Raw genomic sequence first — 15,924 nt, forward strand, 5'->3', positions numbered from 1 at the left:
TAGCCGAATATCCGAAATTAATATAGTCTTGTTATCAGTTAATTTTTTTATTTGAAAATACCTGACCTATCCAACTTGAACTATCCGAAACCCAAAATGTATACTTGGTCAACACCCTTACTGGTCACCATCTTAAGGTGACTTGATTGTTAAGGTCTAACCATTCGAGGGAGACTAACACTATGATGACTTGGTGAGGCCGATACCATAACTTATGAAGAACTGGAGGGCCGGGTTCGATTTCTTGAATCAACAAAGTGGTAATGTGATATTTAAATGAGTTTGTGACTTGAAATCAAATTGGAAATTGCAACCCTAATCGAACCCGTTTAAATAGAAAGGTTAAACAAGTTGGTCTATTTTAACTTGAAAGAGTTGAAAATTTAAATCCAAACCGTTGTTTTAACGCTAACTTTGTATTAATTCGAGGTTGGATCATATTCTTGTCACCTCTATTCTTACCATGACGGGAGTCCAAGTTAGAGTATCTCATACACACATGTGGACATCGACACGAGTAGTAGATCTTCGTGAGTGATGTGTGTACAAATATTTATTAGTGGTATATCCAGGAAAAGAGACAAAAATGAATCGAGCCCAACACAAGACTAGGTCACATTTGGTTAAACTTTTTCCATAAACTTTTTTCTTTCCAACAATGCATCGATATATAGAATAATTTCTACATTTAGCTAGTGAATCAAGGCTCCAGAAGAGAAGAAGGGCCCAATTTACTAAATATCAAAAATCAAAAAGGGCTTTAAAGGTGAGTTATACACTTATACTTATGACTAGTTATGAGTGGGACTCACGGGTACAGCCCAACCCATTTGATGATGGATAGCCTCCAAAGATGATTAAAATTTAAAACTACCCATTTTTGTTGCTTTTCTATTGTTTCCATAATTAGATATTCTTTAAAGGGGCGACAAAGAGATAGTGAATAGAGCATGTGGGATTCTTTTTGTTGTTTCCCTTCATCACATATTGCCGAAAATTGAATTTCGAACCTCAAATTTTGTGTTTTCAATTAAAAAAATATATATGTAATCTCAGTTTTTTGCGCTTAAGTTTTTAAATAGATAAATGCGCAGACCTTTGTTGCTTACCTTTTCTTTTTGTCATAGAGATTGTCGGACTCGGAGGGTTTGATAATTTTGGGAAGAAGAGGTTGAAATGGAAAGGGGCTCGAGCAGCAAGTTCAAGAGACTATGTGTTTTCTGTGGAAGTCATCCTGGTCATCGAGAAGTCTTCAGCGTTGCTGCTACTGAATTGGGAGATGAAATGGTTGATTGGTTTGCTTTTATTATCTTTATTGTGATTCTTTTTGCTGCTGACTTTATAATTTTGGATGCATGTCTGTTCTTGGTGGCGCATCATCTTTTGATTTCTAGTTACCAAACTGGTGTTTGAATATATGACTGTTCTTGGTGGTGCACCATCTGTTTGATGAAAAGATTCTTAGAATTCGGTTTCTTGATATGAAATCGGTGTTCGATTCTTGCACCATCTTTTTAAGTCTTCCCTTTTTCTGATCGAACCTTCTGATTATTTAGTTTCTTTATGTAATTAGATGTGATTTGAATGCGATATGCGACTGTTCTTGGTGGTGCACCATCTGTTTGATAAAAAGACTCTTAGAGTTTAGTTTCTTGTCATGAAATTGGTGTCACTAAGTCTTCTTATTTTAATTGAATTTTGCTTGCTTTTGTAATTACAGGTGAATCGGAAGATAGACTTGGTATATGGTGGTGGAAGTGTTGGTCTAATGGGTATGATATCTCAGAGAGTTTTTGATGGAGGCTGCCATGTTCTTGGGTAATATACATAAACCTCAATCCTTGTTCTGTGTATAATTTCTATCCCTCTGTCATAAATTTGCAGCTTTAATGAAATCCTTGTTGCTTGCTTACTTGCAGAGTTATTCCCAAAGCTCTTGTTCCTCTTGAGGTATTACTATTTCCCCTTTATAAATCAACATTTTTTTGAGTTTCTTCTAGGTACCCATGTATCCTTTTGATCCAGAATTGCTCAGTTCCTTTGTTAGCTTATGTTTTTTGAACACAAATAAGAATTTTTTTTTTAATGTTTCCCTTAGTTAGATTATGGTTTATGGACACAAATTTGGAATTTTTTTAAAACTTTCTTAGTTAGACTAATGTGGGATAAAAGATATAGCTTAATGGCATGTTTCGTTCTTTTTTCCATTAAGTGCTGTATGGTAAATTGCTGAATGGATAAATGATGTTTGTGTCTAGAGTAAGTATTTTATACATGTAAATGTTTTGTTTTTGGATTGAATGTGAGTAAACAATGGCAGTTATACCCTTTTGTTATTCTGCATCACTTTTAAACCAAAGGGTAAAATAGTCATTGACTCGCATCCAGACACTTAGATAGACAAACATGATTTGTAAGGATTGTTTTGGATTCAGTAGGCTCTTCCAAGCCACTTAGCTCAGGAAACAGAACATCAGAGTTTATCTCATGTATAAAGTGATTGAAATAATAATGAAATATAAAGATGAAATTTTTGGAAAAGATTTTCAAAGATGCTAATTTTAATAGATATCTGGTGAAACTGTCGGAGAAGTACGAATTGTTTCAGACATGCACGAAAGGAAAGCCGAAATGGCTCGACAATCTGATGCCTTTATTGCACTCCCTGGTATCATTCAAATCACATCTAACTTTCTACATTTCATTTCAACATGACTATTATATTCATGGTGTGAATGAATTGAACACTTTCAGGAGGTTATGGAACCATGGAGGAAGTATTAGAAATGATCACATGGTCACAGCTTGGAATTCATAAAAAACCTGTGAGTTCAACTTTATTTCAACATTTTTTTTAAAAAACTTTTTAGTGAAATGCTTCCATACATATGATATAACCTGTAAGTTTATGTACCTATAGGTTGGTCTCCTAAATGTTGATGGTTATTACAACAATTTGCTTGCATTATTTGACAATGGAGTGAAGGAAGGTTTCATCAAGCCAGGTGCTAGACAAATTGTCATATCTGCCCCTAATGCAGTAGATTTGCTTGCAAAGATGGAGGTACATCCTATATAATCTTTTTTGTTATTTTTTATAATGATTTATGTAACTTATTATCTGAATTGCAGGAATACACTCCTGATCATGATCATGTTGCACCTCACGAGAGCTGGCAGATGGAGCAACTTGGGAACTATCCAAATAAGAATTGATTTAAATGTTTTATTTATTTATGCAATTCTTTTCATTTGGTGTGAGTTTGATTATGGTGAAGACATCCTTGTTGTGCTAGAAATGATCAATTGGTTTGATTATGATTCATTCGTTTTCTGCTGTTTTATGTTATGAAACAGCCAAGAAAACATTGAAAGAAAAAAATAGGGGGGCTTAATAGAGGTTCTGTTACTTGGTGAATAAGTTTCATCAAGAAACTGGATATTGTGCAATGTAGTGACTCTAATGTTGATGACTTGCTTGTATTATTGTAATAATTGTGAATTGTTTTCTATCTTGATTTATATTAATTGTGAATTGTTTTTATATCCTGCCATGTTCTCTGTATCTGACACTGCTATGTTCTATGTATTTGATATTTCCACTGATATGTGAATGTGAGAAAGAATGAGTTGATTTCATAAAAAAGGAAAAGCTTTACAAGAACGAAAACAGTTTACTTGAAAGAAAGGTCAAGAAGCTTTTGAAGAAAACTAGATCACATAAAGAATACATACAATCACATAGAGGAAGGAGAACATGGAAAGAAGGCTTAAAGAGGAAGAAGAATAAGAGAGGATAATATGATGAGTAGTGTTAAGCAAACAAGAGATTTACTGTGGAAAGGGTTAGCCGGAAGTGATGGCCGAAGGGGAGGTTGTAGGGGTGGTGGTTGGTCCCACACCTGTCTTATCAAGTAAAATTTTAAAATTTAAAATTTAAAATTTTTTAAATTCTTTTTACTGTTTTTTTTTAATATATATATATATTTTTGACTTTTTTTATTTTTTGTTATTAATTATTTTATTAATATACGTACAATGTTTTAAGTACAAAAACTCAAAGTCAAAAACTCAAAAATACCCATTTGGTAAAAAACTCAAAGTCAAAGGGTATGGCCTTTAGCATCAACTTAATAGAAAATTTTAATGGAGTTAAGGAGGCTGAAATAACATTGCAAAAAATTAGAAATCACGGACTCAATAGATACAAATAAAAAATCTAGACTAAAATTATGATATTTGTCAAACCACAGGGGTCAATCCTGAAATTTAGTCAAAACAATTAGTAATTTTATGCCAATTTTCAATGCACCAAAAGACAATGGAGTTGATATCAATAATTGTTGTTGCCTACGATGCTTTTGATGATACAAACTCTTGAGATCTTTGGTTTTATCACCCTATACAACATGAGACGAATACTAAAGTAAAGATTGCATCTCATTCACATTTTCATATTCTTCAAGAGAAACATGGACAGCAACAAGGCTTATCCGATGAAGGGTGGAGATGGTATGAGTAGCTACACCAACAACTCTTCTTATCAGGTATATATCTATCTATATATATGTTTCGAAATGCATGTATTTCTCAAATATGAGTTGTTATCTTTAATATGCTTGAGGAGCTTGTGTAGAAGTCTCTTTCAGACGTTGCTATGTCGCTCATCAGCGAGGCTATTGCTGAGAAGCTTGATGTGGCTGTATGTGGGTCCCCCTTCCGTATTGCAGACTTGGGTTGTTCCGTTGGCCCCAACACTTTGATTGTTGTAGAAAACATAATAAACTCTGTGCAACTCAAATATGATCAGCACTCTTTCCCAACACCAGAGTTCCAAGTCTTCTTCAACGATCACGCTTCAAACGATTTCAACACCCTCTTCAAAACCCTTCCTTCCAATAAACAGTACCATGCTGCTGGTGTTCCGGGCTCGTTTTACACTCGTTTGTTCCCTCGGGCATCTCTTCATGTCATCCACTCTTCATTCGCTCTTCATTGGCTTTCAAAAGTGCCTCAAGAGGTGATAGAAAAAGACTCTCGAGCTTGGAACAAAGGGAGACTTCATTATGGTTGCGCTGATAATGAGGTGGTTATGGCTTATCGACAACAACACATGAAAGATGTGGATGGGTTTTTGAAAGCTCGAGCAGAAGAGGTGGCTAGCGGTGGTATGGTGGTGGTTTTGGTGCCAGGCCGGCCAAATGAGGTTCCACATCAAGAGTGCATTGGTAATGTGTTGTTTGAGGTGTTGGGTTGTTGCTTGTTGGCCATGGCAAAGGAGGTAAATGGTTAAACTATAATACATTCTAATTCTAATTAATAACAAAGTATTGGAAATTTACTTCCATTTAATTTGTAGGGAAAGATTGAGGAAGAGAAAGTAGACTCTCTAAACATTCCCATATATTACTCATCCCCTCACGAGTTAGAGGAAATAGTTGATAGAAATGGTTGTTTTAGGATAGAGAAAATGGAAGTGATGCCGCACATTGCCGAGCCTGAAACCAAGGATGCTGCCGGACGTCTTGCAATGGGTGTAAGGGTTGGTGTTGAGGGAGTCTTGAAGGGGTGTCTCCAAGAGGAAACCATAGATGAGCTCTTTGAGTCATATCGCAAGAGACTAGAACAAGTACCATCTCTGTATTCCTCCGGTGGAGCAGCTATTATATTTTTGGTACTAGCTAAGAAGGAATCATAACTAATGATGGTAAGTAATCTTGTTAAAGACCTAGAAAAAAAAAGCTATTTTTGATATTATAGTTTCTTAGTTAGTCGTTTTGTGTTAATGGGTTTATGCCTAAACGATGTTTGTTATTCTGCTTGATGTAGTACTCATGAGATGTTCTGTTTCGTGTTTTGGCTTAATGAGAAATGCCTAAACAAATTACCATTTTGGTTTCATAATATGTTTTGGTTTCAATGTTGTGAATATGAGTGCAAAGTTTGTCATTTTGGTTTCATTGTTATCGCTCTTAGTAACCATCAAGCATTTGCTTTCAGTTTTAGCTTTATTCCATGCTTTGCTTTCAATTTTGGCTTATTATAAAGACAAACTAAACAAATGGTCTAGTTGAAAATTGTCATTTTGGTCCAAAAAATTTTGGACTAGCACTGTTGGTCCAAACTTTTTATTTTGTTGCGAGTTTGGTCCAAAGTATTTTGAAAATATCTAAAATGACAGATTTGCCTATGATGTTTTCTTTTTTCAAATTTTTATTAAGTTTATTTATTAAAATAAAAAAAAATGTAAACACCCCTCCCCACTCCTCCTTCGTTATTTGCCTTTTTGTTTTTGTAAACATCCACTTGAAGTCATTGCTGGTCAAAGCACAACCACCACCACCAAAAGTCGCTGACGGTGGCACAACCACCACCACCTGAAGCCGGTAGAAGGGAGACATAGATCGGAGCTAGAAAATCGAGAAGATGAAGGGCTCCCATTCTCTATCTCCTCCCGTCGTTGAAGCTTAGTGAATAGAGATCTAGGTAACAGAGAAGACGAAGGGTGGCAGTTGCGTAAGGAGGTCTCTGGTGGGGGAAAGCGACATCGTCTTCATCGTTTGAGAGAAGGACAATGCCATTGTAACGTCCCAAAACTGTAATAAAAATTTTCGTTTAAGAGTCATTAAAAACATTCATTAATTGTTCAGAACCCATACAAATCATGTATTAAATCATCAGAGTATAAATTATTTCAAATGCGGAAACCATGAGGGGATGATGATGTGCCATCACGCCGGACCATTCCCTTTGAAATTGAAAATACCTGAAACCATAAACACAAACTTCAAGCATAATGTTTAGTGAGTTCCGCAGGTACCAAATACCACACATGAAAGAAGATAAATGCTAAACTTTGTGCTTACGGTTTGTGGTTTAATTGTTTCAGGTTTTCTTATATTAAAGGAGGGCACGACTCGATTGCATCACATCCATGGGAGATTTGTGCACATGATAACCTTTGACGATACTATGATAGATGTTTTGAGTTAAATGGTTTTATCTAAGTTTTTTTGTAGGTGTGAATTGAATAAACATGTACTTAATTTTTTTTAAATGAAAAATTTGGTATGAAGATTGAGATGTTACAACCTAAAGCCCAGAATCTAGGATTTTATGCTTGATGCAGCCACACACAGTGTAGTTAAATAAACTATGCCTCTCATCCATGTGGCATCAACGCATTATGTACAACCAAGTATGCGTCACGTAACCCAAAAATTCCCTTTTTCTTTTATTTAACTTAAAAAGCTTAGAGAGAAACACACCCAAAAAGTAGATGTTACAACTATGAGACCTTCAACTGCAATAATATAAAGAAATGGGATATATGATCTCCTTGGCCTATACCTTTCTCTATGAACAACTCATTCGTAGGGCACATTTAAAAAACACTCATACCTTGGAGGAAAGAAGAATGGTCGTTAAGGAAGTTCTGCATGTAGCGCCAAAATCCATCTGTTCCACGACGTCATCATGTATCTCCAACTAATCGAATCAAAAGCTTTGTCATAATCGACTTTGAGTAGTATAAATTTTTCCTTCCTCTTGTTAGCCCACAAAACAACTTCATTGACGACCAAAGGACTGTCCAAAATATCCATATCGGTAACATAAGTTGATTTCTTGCGCCACATAACCAATAATTTTTCTGAATCTAGCGACAAATTTTTTAGATATAAAATTTGTGATGCTCCCAATACGATTTATAGGTGTATGCTCAATGAGTTTGAGGAATCATGCAATTTAAGGACAAGAGAGATGAAAAAGGTGTTGCTCCTTGGATTTAGGAGTTTGTTGTTAGGTTGTCAAACCCAACAAATAATAAGGATACAATAGACTCTAAATACACATCTATAATGCACTAAAAAGTAGTACAATGCAAGCTGCAGGGTTGAACCATAGAGACACAAGATAATAGTCTATACCTCTTTGTATAAGACACTTTGGTCACAAAAGGGGGGTTTCCTATGCAAAAGTTGAAGTAATGTAAATAACAATCTACTTTGAAAACATGTACAAAATAAAATAGATTTCTAAATAATGAATTAAACGATTACAATTCTAGTTCTCAATGTTGTCATTTTGTGATCTTGGAAAATCTCGACACCAAAAAGAGGTGGAAACAGAATATATTTATAAAACAATAATTTACACATTGGGTACAAGAGAAAAGGGTAATTACATAATACACACTCAAATATTACAAATGGTTATCTATGGCTAATACCCCCTTCAAGCAAAAAGGTGGTGGACTGAGACGAAGATTGGAACGAAAGAACTCAAATTGAGGTAGAGGAAGACTCTTGGTAAAAATATCTGCCACCTGAAGCTTGGTTGGAACAAATTTTGTATAGAGTTTGCCTGAGGCAACCAACTCACGAATAAAGTGATAATCTAAATCACTATGCTTAGCCCGTTTATGTGAGACCGGATTTTGGCTAAGAAAGAGAGCGCTTTTGTTGTCACATAATAAAGTTGGAAGATCTGGAGGTAATGCATGGAGCTTGCGAAGTAGATGAGTTATCCAAACGATTTCGGCCGCCATGTTTGCCATGGCTCTATATTCCGATTCACAACTTGAACGGGAAGCGGTAGGTTGTTTCTTTGCACTCCATGAGACAAGATTTCCACCTAGAAATATTGAGTAGCCATACGTAGAGTGTCTAGTCTCAACACATCAAGCCCAATCGGCATCCGAATAGCCAACGATGGAGGAGGTCTTTGGTTTAGTGAAGTGAAGACCAAATGAAAGAGAGCCCTTCACATATCGGAGAATACGTTTGACCCCTTGAAAGTGAGATACCGTTGGAGCTTGTAAAAATTGACTAACCTGATTCACGGCATAGGAGATGTCTGGTCTAGTGATCGTTAAGTATTGAAGGGCCCCAACAAGAGACCGGTAAAGTGTAGGATCTTTGAAAGGAACACCGGGTGTAGTGAATGACTCGTGAGGAGCCAAGTGTGTGTGAATCGGTTTGACATCTAGAAGATCAGCACGATCAAGGATATCACGAGCATATTTAGACTGAATTAAAAATAGGCCATCATCGGTGTAGGCCACCTCTAGTACCAGAAAATATTTCAAGTCACCAAGATCCTTTATGGCGAACTCATTATGCAATCGATCTATAAAAGAAGTAATCATCGATTCTTGATTACCTGTTAAAACCAAATCATCAACATAAACTAGAAGATACATGATACAAGAATCGCGCGCAAATATGAATAAAGAGGTGTCAGCACGACTACATGAGAATCCATTTTGTAGTAAAAAGGCACTTAATCGTTGAAACCAAGCTCGAGGAGCTTGTTTAATGTGACAACCTGAAATTTATTCCGTCATTTTTAACAACATCTTCCTTTAATAAAACCGCTTTATTTAAATTGTCCGTTAACCGTTTGGATTAGGTTAATTAATTTGGGACTTTTATAATGACTTCATAAGGGTTGGAACACATTAGAAACACCCTCATTAATCCCTTGAAAAGTTTTAGTTACAAACAAGTCGAAATATGACCATTTAATCGGGTGCGACCAAAAGCCCCGTTTAACGTCAGTATCGGGTAGATTTCCACTGAGCCACAAGCTCAACCCCTATATAAGGGGGAATGGACTCCATTTGAATCCTTTCCACCCTCTCTCTACACACACACTCTCTCTCTCTCTCTATAAGTTGCCTTCGATCCAAAAACCGCCCATTTCGAGCCCCAAACTAGTAAGTGATCTACCCTAACTTGTTGTTTAGCTCATTTAACATGCAAATTCGTGTTTAAGACATCAAATAGGGGCCAAATCATATGTTTACGGCGCAAGAACACTCTTGGACCGTGAACACCCTTAAGTGGGGTTTTGAAGCCCCAAAACCCTTCCAAATCACTCCTAGGGCTTAGATATGACTTGTGGACTTACACCTTCGAGCTTAGAACACCAAAACCTTGCATTTTGGAGAATAAACATGAGTTTACGGCCCAAGAACACTCTTGGACCGTAAACCCCTCTTAAAGGGCCGTGAACACCTTTTAAGGTGTTAGAATTGCCCTCAAACACCTCCTATGGCTTGGAAAAATGCATAGAACTTAATACCCATCCATTTAAGACCTTAATACACAAAAGGAAGGGGCTAGTAGGAGTTTACAGCCGTAAAATCTATGTTTACTGCCGTAAACTCCCAAGAATGGTCTATTTGAGGCCTTAAACCCTTCATAAGCCCTAGATTTGAGCCTAGCCTAATTCCACTAGTGAGATAAGACCTTAAATCATCCAAGAGCACACCACCCATGAGTTTATGGCCATAAACTCATGGGGATATGCTCTTAGGGCCATAAACTCTATAAAGAGTTTACTCTTGAAGAGTAAACTCCCTACCTAGGCCATACACTCCCTTATTTGCAACCCAATAGCCTCCTAGCACTTGACCAAAGTGTTTTCCGCACATTAGGATGCTTATACATGTTTAAATAGTATTATAATTACTAATTGTATGTGAACATATGTCATCATATGTTAATAGGTCACTAAGTGTGTTCAAGTCTTTACTTGACACCGAGCACCCAACCGGCACCTCCGCCCGATCCACTTACAACAGGTGAGTTCATACCCCTGAATTAACCTTTTAAATGTTTTTACATGCTTTTATGGGGGGGGGGGGGAATACAAGTTAAAACATGCAAGTTATCATATCATTCATATGTGATTAATAACCCGCATGCATAAGGATTTATCACACTTTCAGTTGTTTTACTAAGTATAATACTATAGATGGTTTTCCAAAACGTCTTTACTTGTTTAAATCTTTTCTCAAATTATCACTCGTGCTGTATGTTTTACTTCTACACCAGTCACAGCAGTGTTTTAAACAAAGGTTTTCTTTACTTATTTTGTGTTATCAAATTATATTCAAAACGTGTTTATGAACGGTTTTCAAAGCTTGTTTTACATAAAGATATCAAGTCATAAATTCTTATTTTAAAGGTTTTCCAAAGGTTTTATCAAAGTTTTCTCCTATACTTCTAGGCTTCTACTTTGTTAAATGCATGTCTGTACTTGTATAGTTATATAAATAATGTTTAAAAGACTTAGGAAGGTTAGTTCGCCATATTTCCTTTTCCTCGTTGGGATGTGGTCTGGCGGGTATCGGATATCCGTCCGAAGGTCGTTTAAACATTAGTTATATATCATGTATACACGTATAGACATAAAGGTTTACATCGACCAGTTCACTTCCCTTGGGTAGCAAGGGCATCCTTCCATTCATCATTCATAGATCAGAGACACTAGTAACTATTATAGGAATAGTTAGGAGGTTCTATTTACTCTTTCTAGTACGAGAATTCCAAAGGAGTCAGTTCATTCGCGAGTCTATATCATTTCTCCAGCTCCTTTAATAGAATTTAGAATACGAGATGCATCTTCAGGACACGGATCTCCTCGTCGTCAAGTTGGTAACCAGAGTCTCTTGGAGGGAGAGTGGACATTGTGTTTATAGATCTATACGGGACTGACACTCCCGCACCCTGACTGCTAGCTACAGTCCACGGCCTACCAAGCCAAGGGGTGACAGATGTCATATTTATTCCGACGCTTGCAGGGCGTCAAGTACTCTAGTGTCAATCAGTATGGTTACGAGTATCTCCATGTTTACCTTATAATTCATGGCCTTAAGGTAATGAGAATTAACATTGTATTCTTGAAACAACACTCTTAGGATTACCCTTTGTTTTAGACCTTGCTAGCTGTATCGTTCATTTGATACTGTCTGGGGTCTGTGTTTCTTTATTTTAGACCTTGCTAGCTGTATCGTTCATTTGATACTGTCTGGGGTCTGTGTCTCTTTGTTTTAGACCTTGCTAGCCGTATCGTACATTTGATACTGTCTGGGGTCTGTATTTCCTTTTGTTAGACTGAGCCAGGCGTATTATTCATTCGATACTATCCTGGAGTCTATGATTTCTTTTGCCTTAGTCAGCAGTATTTTCTGCTAAGGCATATGTTATTTTCCCCTAGTATCTTTACTAGTGATATTCTCCTACTTTCTTTAAAGTCAAATACCGTATTTTGGTAATGATAGCATTTCAGGGAAAATTTCTCTTTAAAACATAACACTGTCGAGTCTTGGTAGAAGACTGCTTTTAATTAGAAAATATAGGATTTTCTAGAAAGGACGCTAATAAATCGTAGATTCTAAACTACTACTTTTTATAAAGTTATTTTGAATAAAATGTTTACTTACACAAATGACACTAAATACTTATGAACTCACCAGTATTTATAAAAATGTTGATACTTGCTTTCAAAATAACTTGTATTCTCAGGTCAGCAATAGACAGGTACACCCGGGAGCTTTTGTGAAGCCAGCCTAGAACCGAGCTGCATCTATACTAGTTTCTGTATTACTTTGATGTCTCTATAAAATGTAACTTATGCAAAACTATTACTATTAATGCAATGGTTGTTATACTTTGATTACTATACTGCATATGTTGTGATACTTGACATGACGTCATCCACCCCAGAACGTTTCCGCCGTTCCAGTTTTGTGGTGTGACATTTAAGCCCATATAAAGCCTTATGTAGACGACAAACATGATCGAGAAACCGAGTGTCAACGAATCTGGGTGGTTGCTCCATAAAAACAGTCTCACTTAAATGGTCGTGCAAGAATGCATTTTTGACATCAAGTTGATGTAGTTTCCAATGATGAATTACCGCTAATGAAAGAACAATTAGAACGGTTGATGCTTTGACAACCGGGATAAAAGTATGAGAGTAATCGAGACCTGGAATCTGTGTAAAGCCTTGAGCCACAAGGCGAGATTTATACCGCTCAATTGTGCCATCAGAATTATATTTAGTGCGAAACACCCATTTTGATCCAACCACATTTCCCGATTGAGGTCTAGGAACAAGAGACCATGTTTGATTTTTTCGGAGAGCATCCATTTCTTCATGCATTGCTAACATCCATTTTGGATTTTTGGATGCCGACTTGAATCCTTTGGGATCATGAGATGCAAAAGGAGCCGAATAAAGGCAGTGAGCGTCAAGATGGGCTAAATCAACCTGATGACGCGGTTTAAAAATTCCAGCTCGAGCACGGGTGATCATCGGGTGAACCGGTAGAGTGTTTTCAAAAATAGTAGCAGGAGTGGGTGCTAGATCAGCAATAGCGGGCTCACTTGTTGGATTAGAGACCGGTTGGTCTTGGTTGATGAGTGGAACCGATGAGACAGATTCTTCAATGTAAACAGGCCCAGTGGAGGTAACTGAAGCAGACCCAATTTGAAGAGAAGTGAGAGGATCCAAACAACTGGAGCATCCAAGTGGAACGGAAGTATCTGATAAAGTGTTTTTCACAATTGGTGCTGCAGGTGAAACTGATGGGGAAGAAGAATCATCCAAAAAACTTGTTATGTGAATATTTGACAAGTCGGAGGTGGATCTATTTCCCGAGAATGGAAATGAGGCTTCATCAAATCGGGCATGCCTTGTAACATAAATTCGTTTGCTGATGGGGTCAAGACATTGATAGCCTTTGTATTGCGAGCTATAGCCAATGAAAACACACAGTAGGCTTCTCGGAGCAAGCTTGTTTTCCGAATAGTCACGCAAATAAGGAAAAACAAGGCAACCATAAGCACGAAAATTAGAGTAGTGTGGTACTTGAGAAAATAATAACTCAAATGGTGATTTTCCATCCAAAACTTTAGTAGGTAACCGATTTATAATGTAGACGGCCGAGCTAAAGGCGTCAACCCAATAGGCGTTGGGAATGCGACTATTAAAAATCATTGCCAGTCCAGTTTCTACAATATGACGATGCTTTCTTTCCGCCCTACCATTTTGTTGAGGAGTGTAAGGCCAAGAAAGACGATGAAACATACCATTAGCTTCAAACAAAGAGCGTACATTGTGGTTCACAAATTCGGTTCCGCCATCACTTTGGAAGGTTTTAATTTTTCTAGAGAACTGAGTCTGGACAAACGTCATAAAGATTGTTAAAATAGAAAAAAAATAAAGATTTGGTTTTTAAGGGATAAATCCAAGAAAATCTTGAATAATCATCAACAAAAACCACATAATACCGATAGCCATCCATGGAAGAAACCGGGGAGGGTCCCCATAAATCACAATGCACTAAGTCCAATGGATATGACGAACATTTATCATTTAAATCAAATTGCAAACGATGTCCTTTTGAAAGTTGACAAGAGGAACAAAAAATTGGTTTTGGTAACAAAGATGTAACATATAAATGTCCCAACTTATTTAAAAGCAAAATTGTGTCAAAAGCGACATGCCCTAACCGACTATGCCAAAGTTCATAAGAAGCCTTTGAACTAGATTTTGAAACCGCCATCAAAGCTTTGTGTCCATCATGAAGAACATATAACCCATTCTCACATCTGCCCAGAGCTAGAACCTGTTTGCTTATTCGATCCTGAATATAAAAAAAACGGTTGAGAAAACACAACGTCCACAGGATTATCGGTTGTCAATTTACTAATAGATAAAAGATTCTTGGCAATATTAGGGACAACCAAAATATCTTTCAAATGAACATTAGATATCATAGACGAACCCGTATGAGATATAGGTAGAACATTACCATTAGCAATAGTCACCTTGGTATTACCCAAGTAAGGAGCCGGATTAGTAACATGTTCTTGAGATGGTGTCATATGGGCAGTGGCCCTGGAATCGACGTACCGGTCAGGAGTAGATGTATTAACATGGCATTGAGCATGAAAAGCGGCTGCAAGATTAGCATTTGTGGAAGAGGCCTGAGTGGCATATTTCAAAAGGCTAGGACAAGAATTGGCATAATGTCCATTCTGTCGGCAAAGTTGGCGATAGGGTGAGCGACACCCACGACCCCTACCACCAGAACTGCCTCCACGAGAATAACCCAAGGAACGATGTCACACCCCGAAAACCGAAGGCGGAAACATTTCCGGGGTTGACTCCACGTTGAGTATCAAAATCCAATGTACATAGTAAGTAAAGTAGAACAACCGTTACATTACATATAGAAAAGTTTTACATTTGTTTCAAAATATATAATTATATAGTTGTGATACATAGTATAAACATAGACAAAACGAACGGGTCTTGTACGCACTCCATCCTGGATCAAGTGGATCTTCGGGTACCTGTTCTATCAATGACCTGAGAACACAAGCAGTTTGAAAATCATCATAACGCTGGTAAGTTCATAAGCGGTTTTTGTTTTGTGAAAATGTTCATGTTTCCTTTCTGTTTCTGAAAATGTAACACACGCCAAGAAAATCCCACATTTTCTTAAAAAGGTTGGTTGGTTGTTTCACATTATGTAAAGTAAAGTTGTACACTGAGAACACGTTTACTCTTGTGAAAATGTACATTTAGGTTATCTGTTTTGTTATACTTATTTGGTTGTGTACCAAAGGATTCCCAGGAAAGTCCCATACTTTCGTGATGGTATGTACCGTTTGTAAAAGATGTAAGGTTATCCAGTTTGTTACACTTTTCTATTTATGTAAATGTTCCCCAGGAAAGCCCCATGCTTTCCTGATTGTTGGTTACCGATGTAAAAGATGTTAAGGATGTATTCCTGTTAACGTGGTTATGTCCAATGTTTCCCCAGGAAAGTCCCATACTTTCCTGAATGTTGGTTATCAATGTAAAAGATGTTTCCGAAACCTGGTTATTCTGTGAAGTGTATAAAGATGTTCATTATTACTGTACGTAAATCTCTGTTATCCTAATTGCGACTTCCATAACCATACGATAGACTGAACCTGTGGCAATAAGTAGTCCACATCCTTATGACTTTCGTCACCATTGAACCATTTCGGTTCGGCTGTAGCTAGCAGCCAGGTGTAGGGTAGTCAGCCCCGTATAGATCTATACACTCAAGTCACGGTCTCTAAATCCCAGAGATTC

General features: G+C 37.1%; 2 protein-coding genes across 2 annotated transcripts; both read left to right on the forward strand.

Moving 5' to 3' along the window:
• The first annotated feature begins 969 nt into the window (after window positions 1-969).
• On the forward strand, window positions 970-3,546 carry LOC111876381 (cytokinin riboside 5'-monophosphate phosphoribohydrolase LOG8). Its single transcript, XM_023872893.3, has 7 exons — window positions 970-1,287; window positions 1,721-1,818; window positions 1,920-1,950; window positions 2,569-2,668; window positions 2,755-2,825; window positions 2,921-3,064; window positions 3,133-3,546. The coding sequence occupies exons 1-7, from the start codon at window positions 1,177-1,179 to the stop codon at window positions 3,214-3,216; spliced, it is 639 nt and encodes a 212-aa protein (XP_023728661.1). The 5' UTR covers window positions 970-1,176; the 3' UTR covers window positions 3,217-3,546.
• An 849-nt stretch (window positions 3,547-4,395) lies between these two features.
• On the forward strand, window positions 4,396-5,870 carry LOC111876392 (loganic acid O-methyltransferase). The gene is made up of 3 exons (XM_023872904.3): window positions 4,396-4,547; window positions 4,637-5,281; window positions 5,360-5,870. Exons 1-3 carry the CDS (start codon window positions 4,473-4,475, stop codon window positions 5,696-5,698), a joined length of 1,059 nt encoding a protein of 352 aa, XP_023728672.1. The 5' UTR covers window positions 4,396-4,472; the 3' UTR covers window positions 5,699-5,870.
• The last annotated feature ends 10,054 nt before the right edge of the window (window positions 5,871-15,924 follow it).

Source organism: Lactuca sativa, chromosome 3, assembly GCF_002870075.4.
Source record: "Lactuca sativa cultivar Salinas chromosome 3, Lsat_Salinas_v11, whole genome shotgun sequence".
Taxonomy (NCBI): domain Eukaryota; kingdom Viridiplantae; phylum Streptophyta; class Magnoliopsida; order Asterales; family Asteraceae; genus Lactuca; species Lactuca sativa.

Coding starts and splice junctions, on each gene's coding strand:
- LOC111876381 (XM_023872893.3), top strand. CDS start 1,177: ATGGAAAGGGGCTCGAGCAGCAAGTTCAAGAGACTATGTGTTTTCTGT. Junction 1,288..1,720: donor CTGAATTGGGAGATGAAATG/GTTGATTGGTTT, acceptor TTGTAATTACAG/GTGAATCGGAAGATAGACTT. Junction 2,669..2,754: donor TGCCTTTATTGCACTCCCTG/GTATCATTCAAA, acceptor GAACACTTTCAG/GAGGTTATGGAACCATGGAG.
- LOC111876392 (XM_023872904.3), top strand. CDS start 4,473: ATGGACAGCAACAAGGCTTATCCGATGAAGGGTGGAGATGGTATGAGT. Junction 4,548..4,636: donor CCAACAACTCTTCTTATCAG/GTATATATCTAT, acceptor GAGCTTGTGTAG/AAGTCTCTTTCAGACGTTGC. Junction 5,282..5,359: donor TGTTGGCCATGGCAAAGGAG/GTAAATGGTTAA, acceptor TTTAATTTGTAG/GGAAAGATTGAGGAAGAGAA.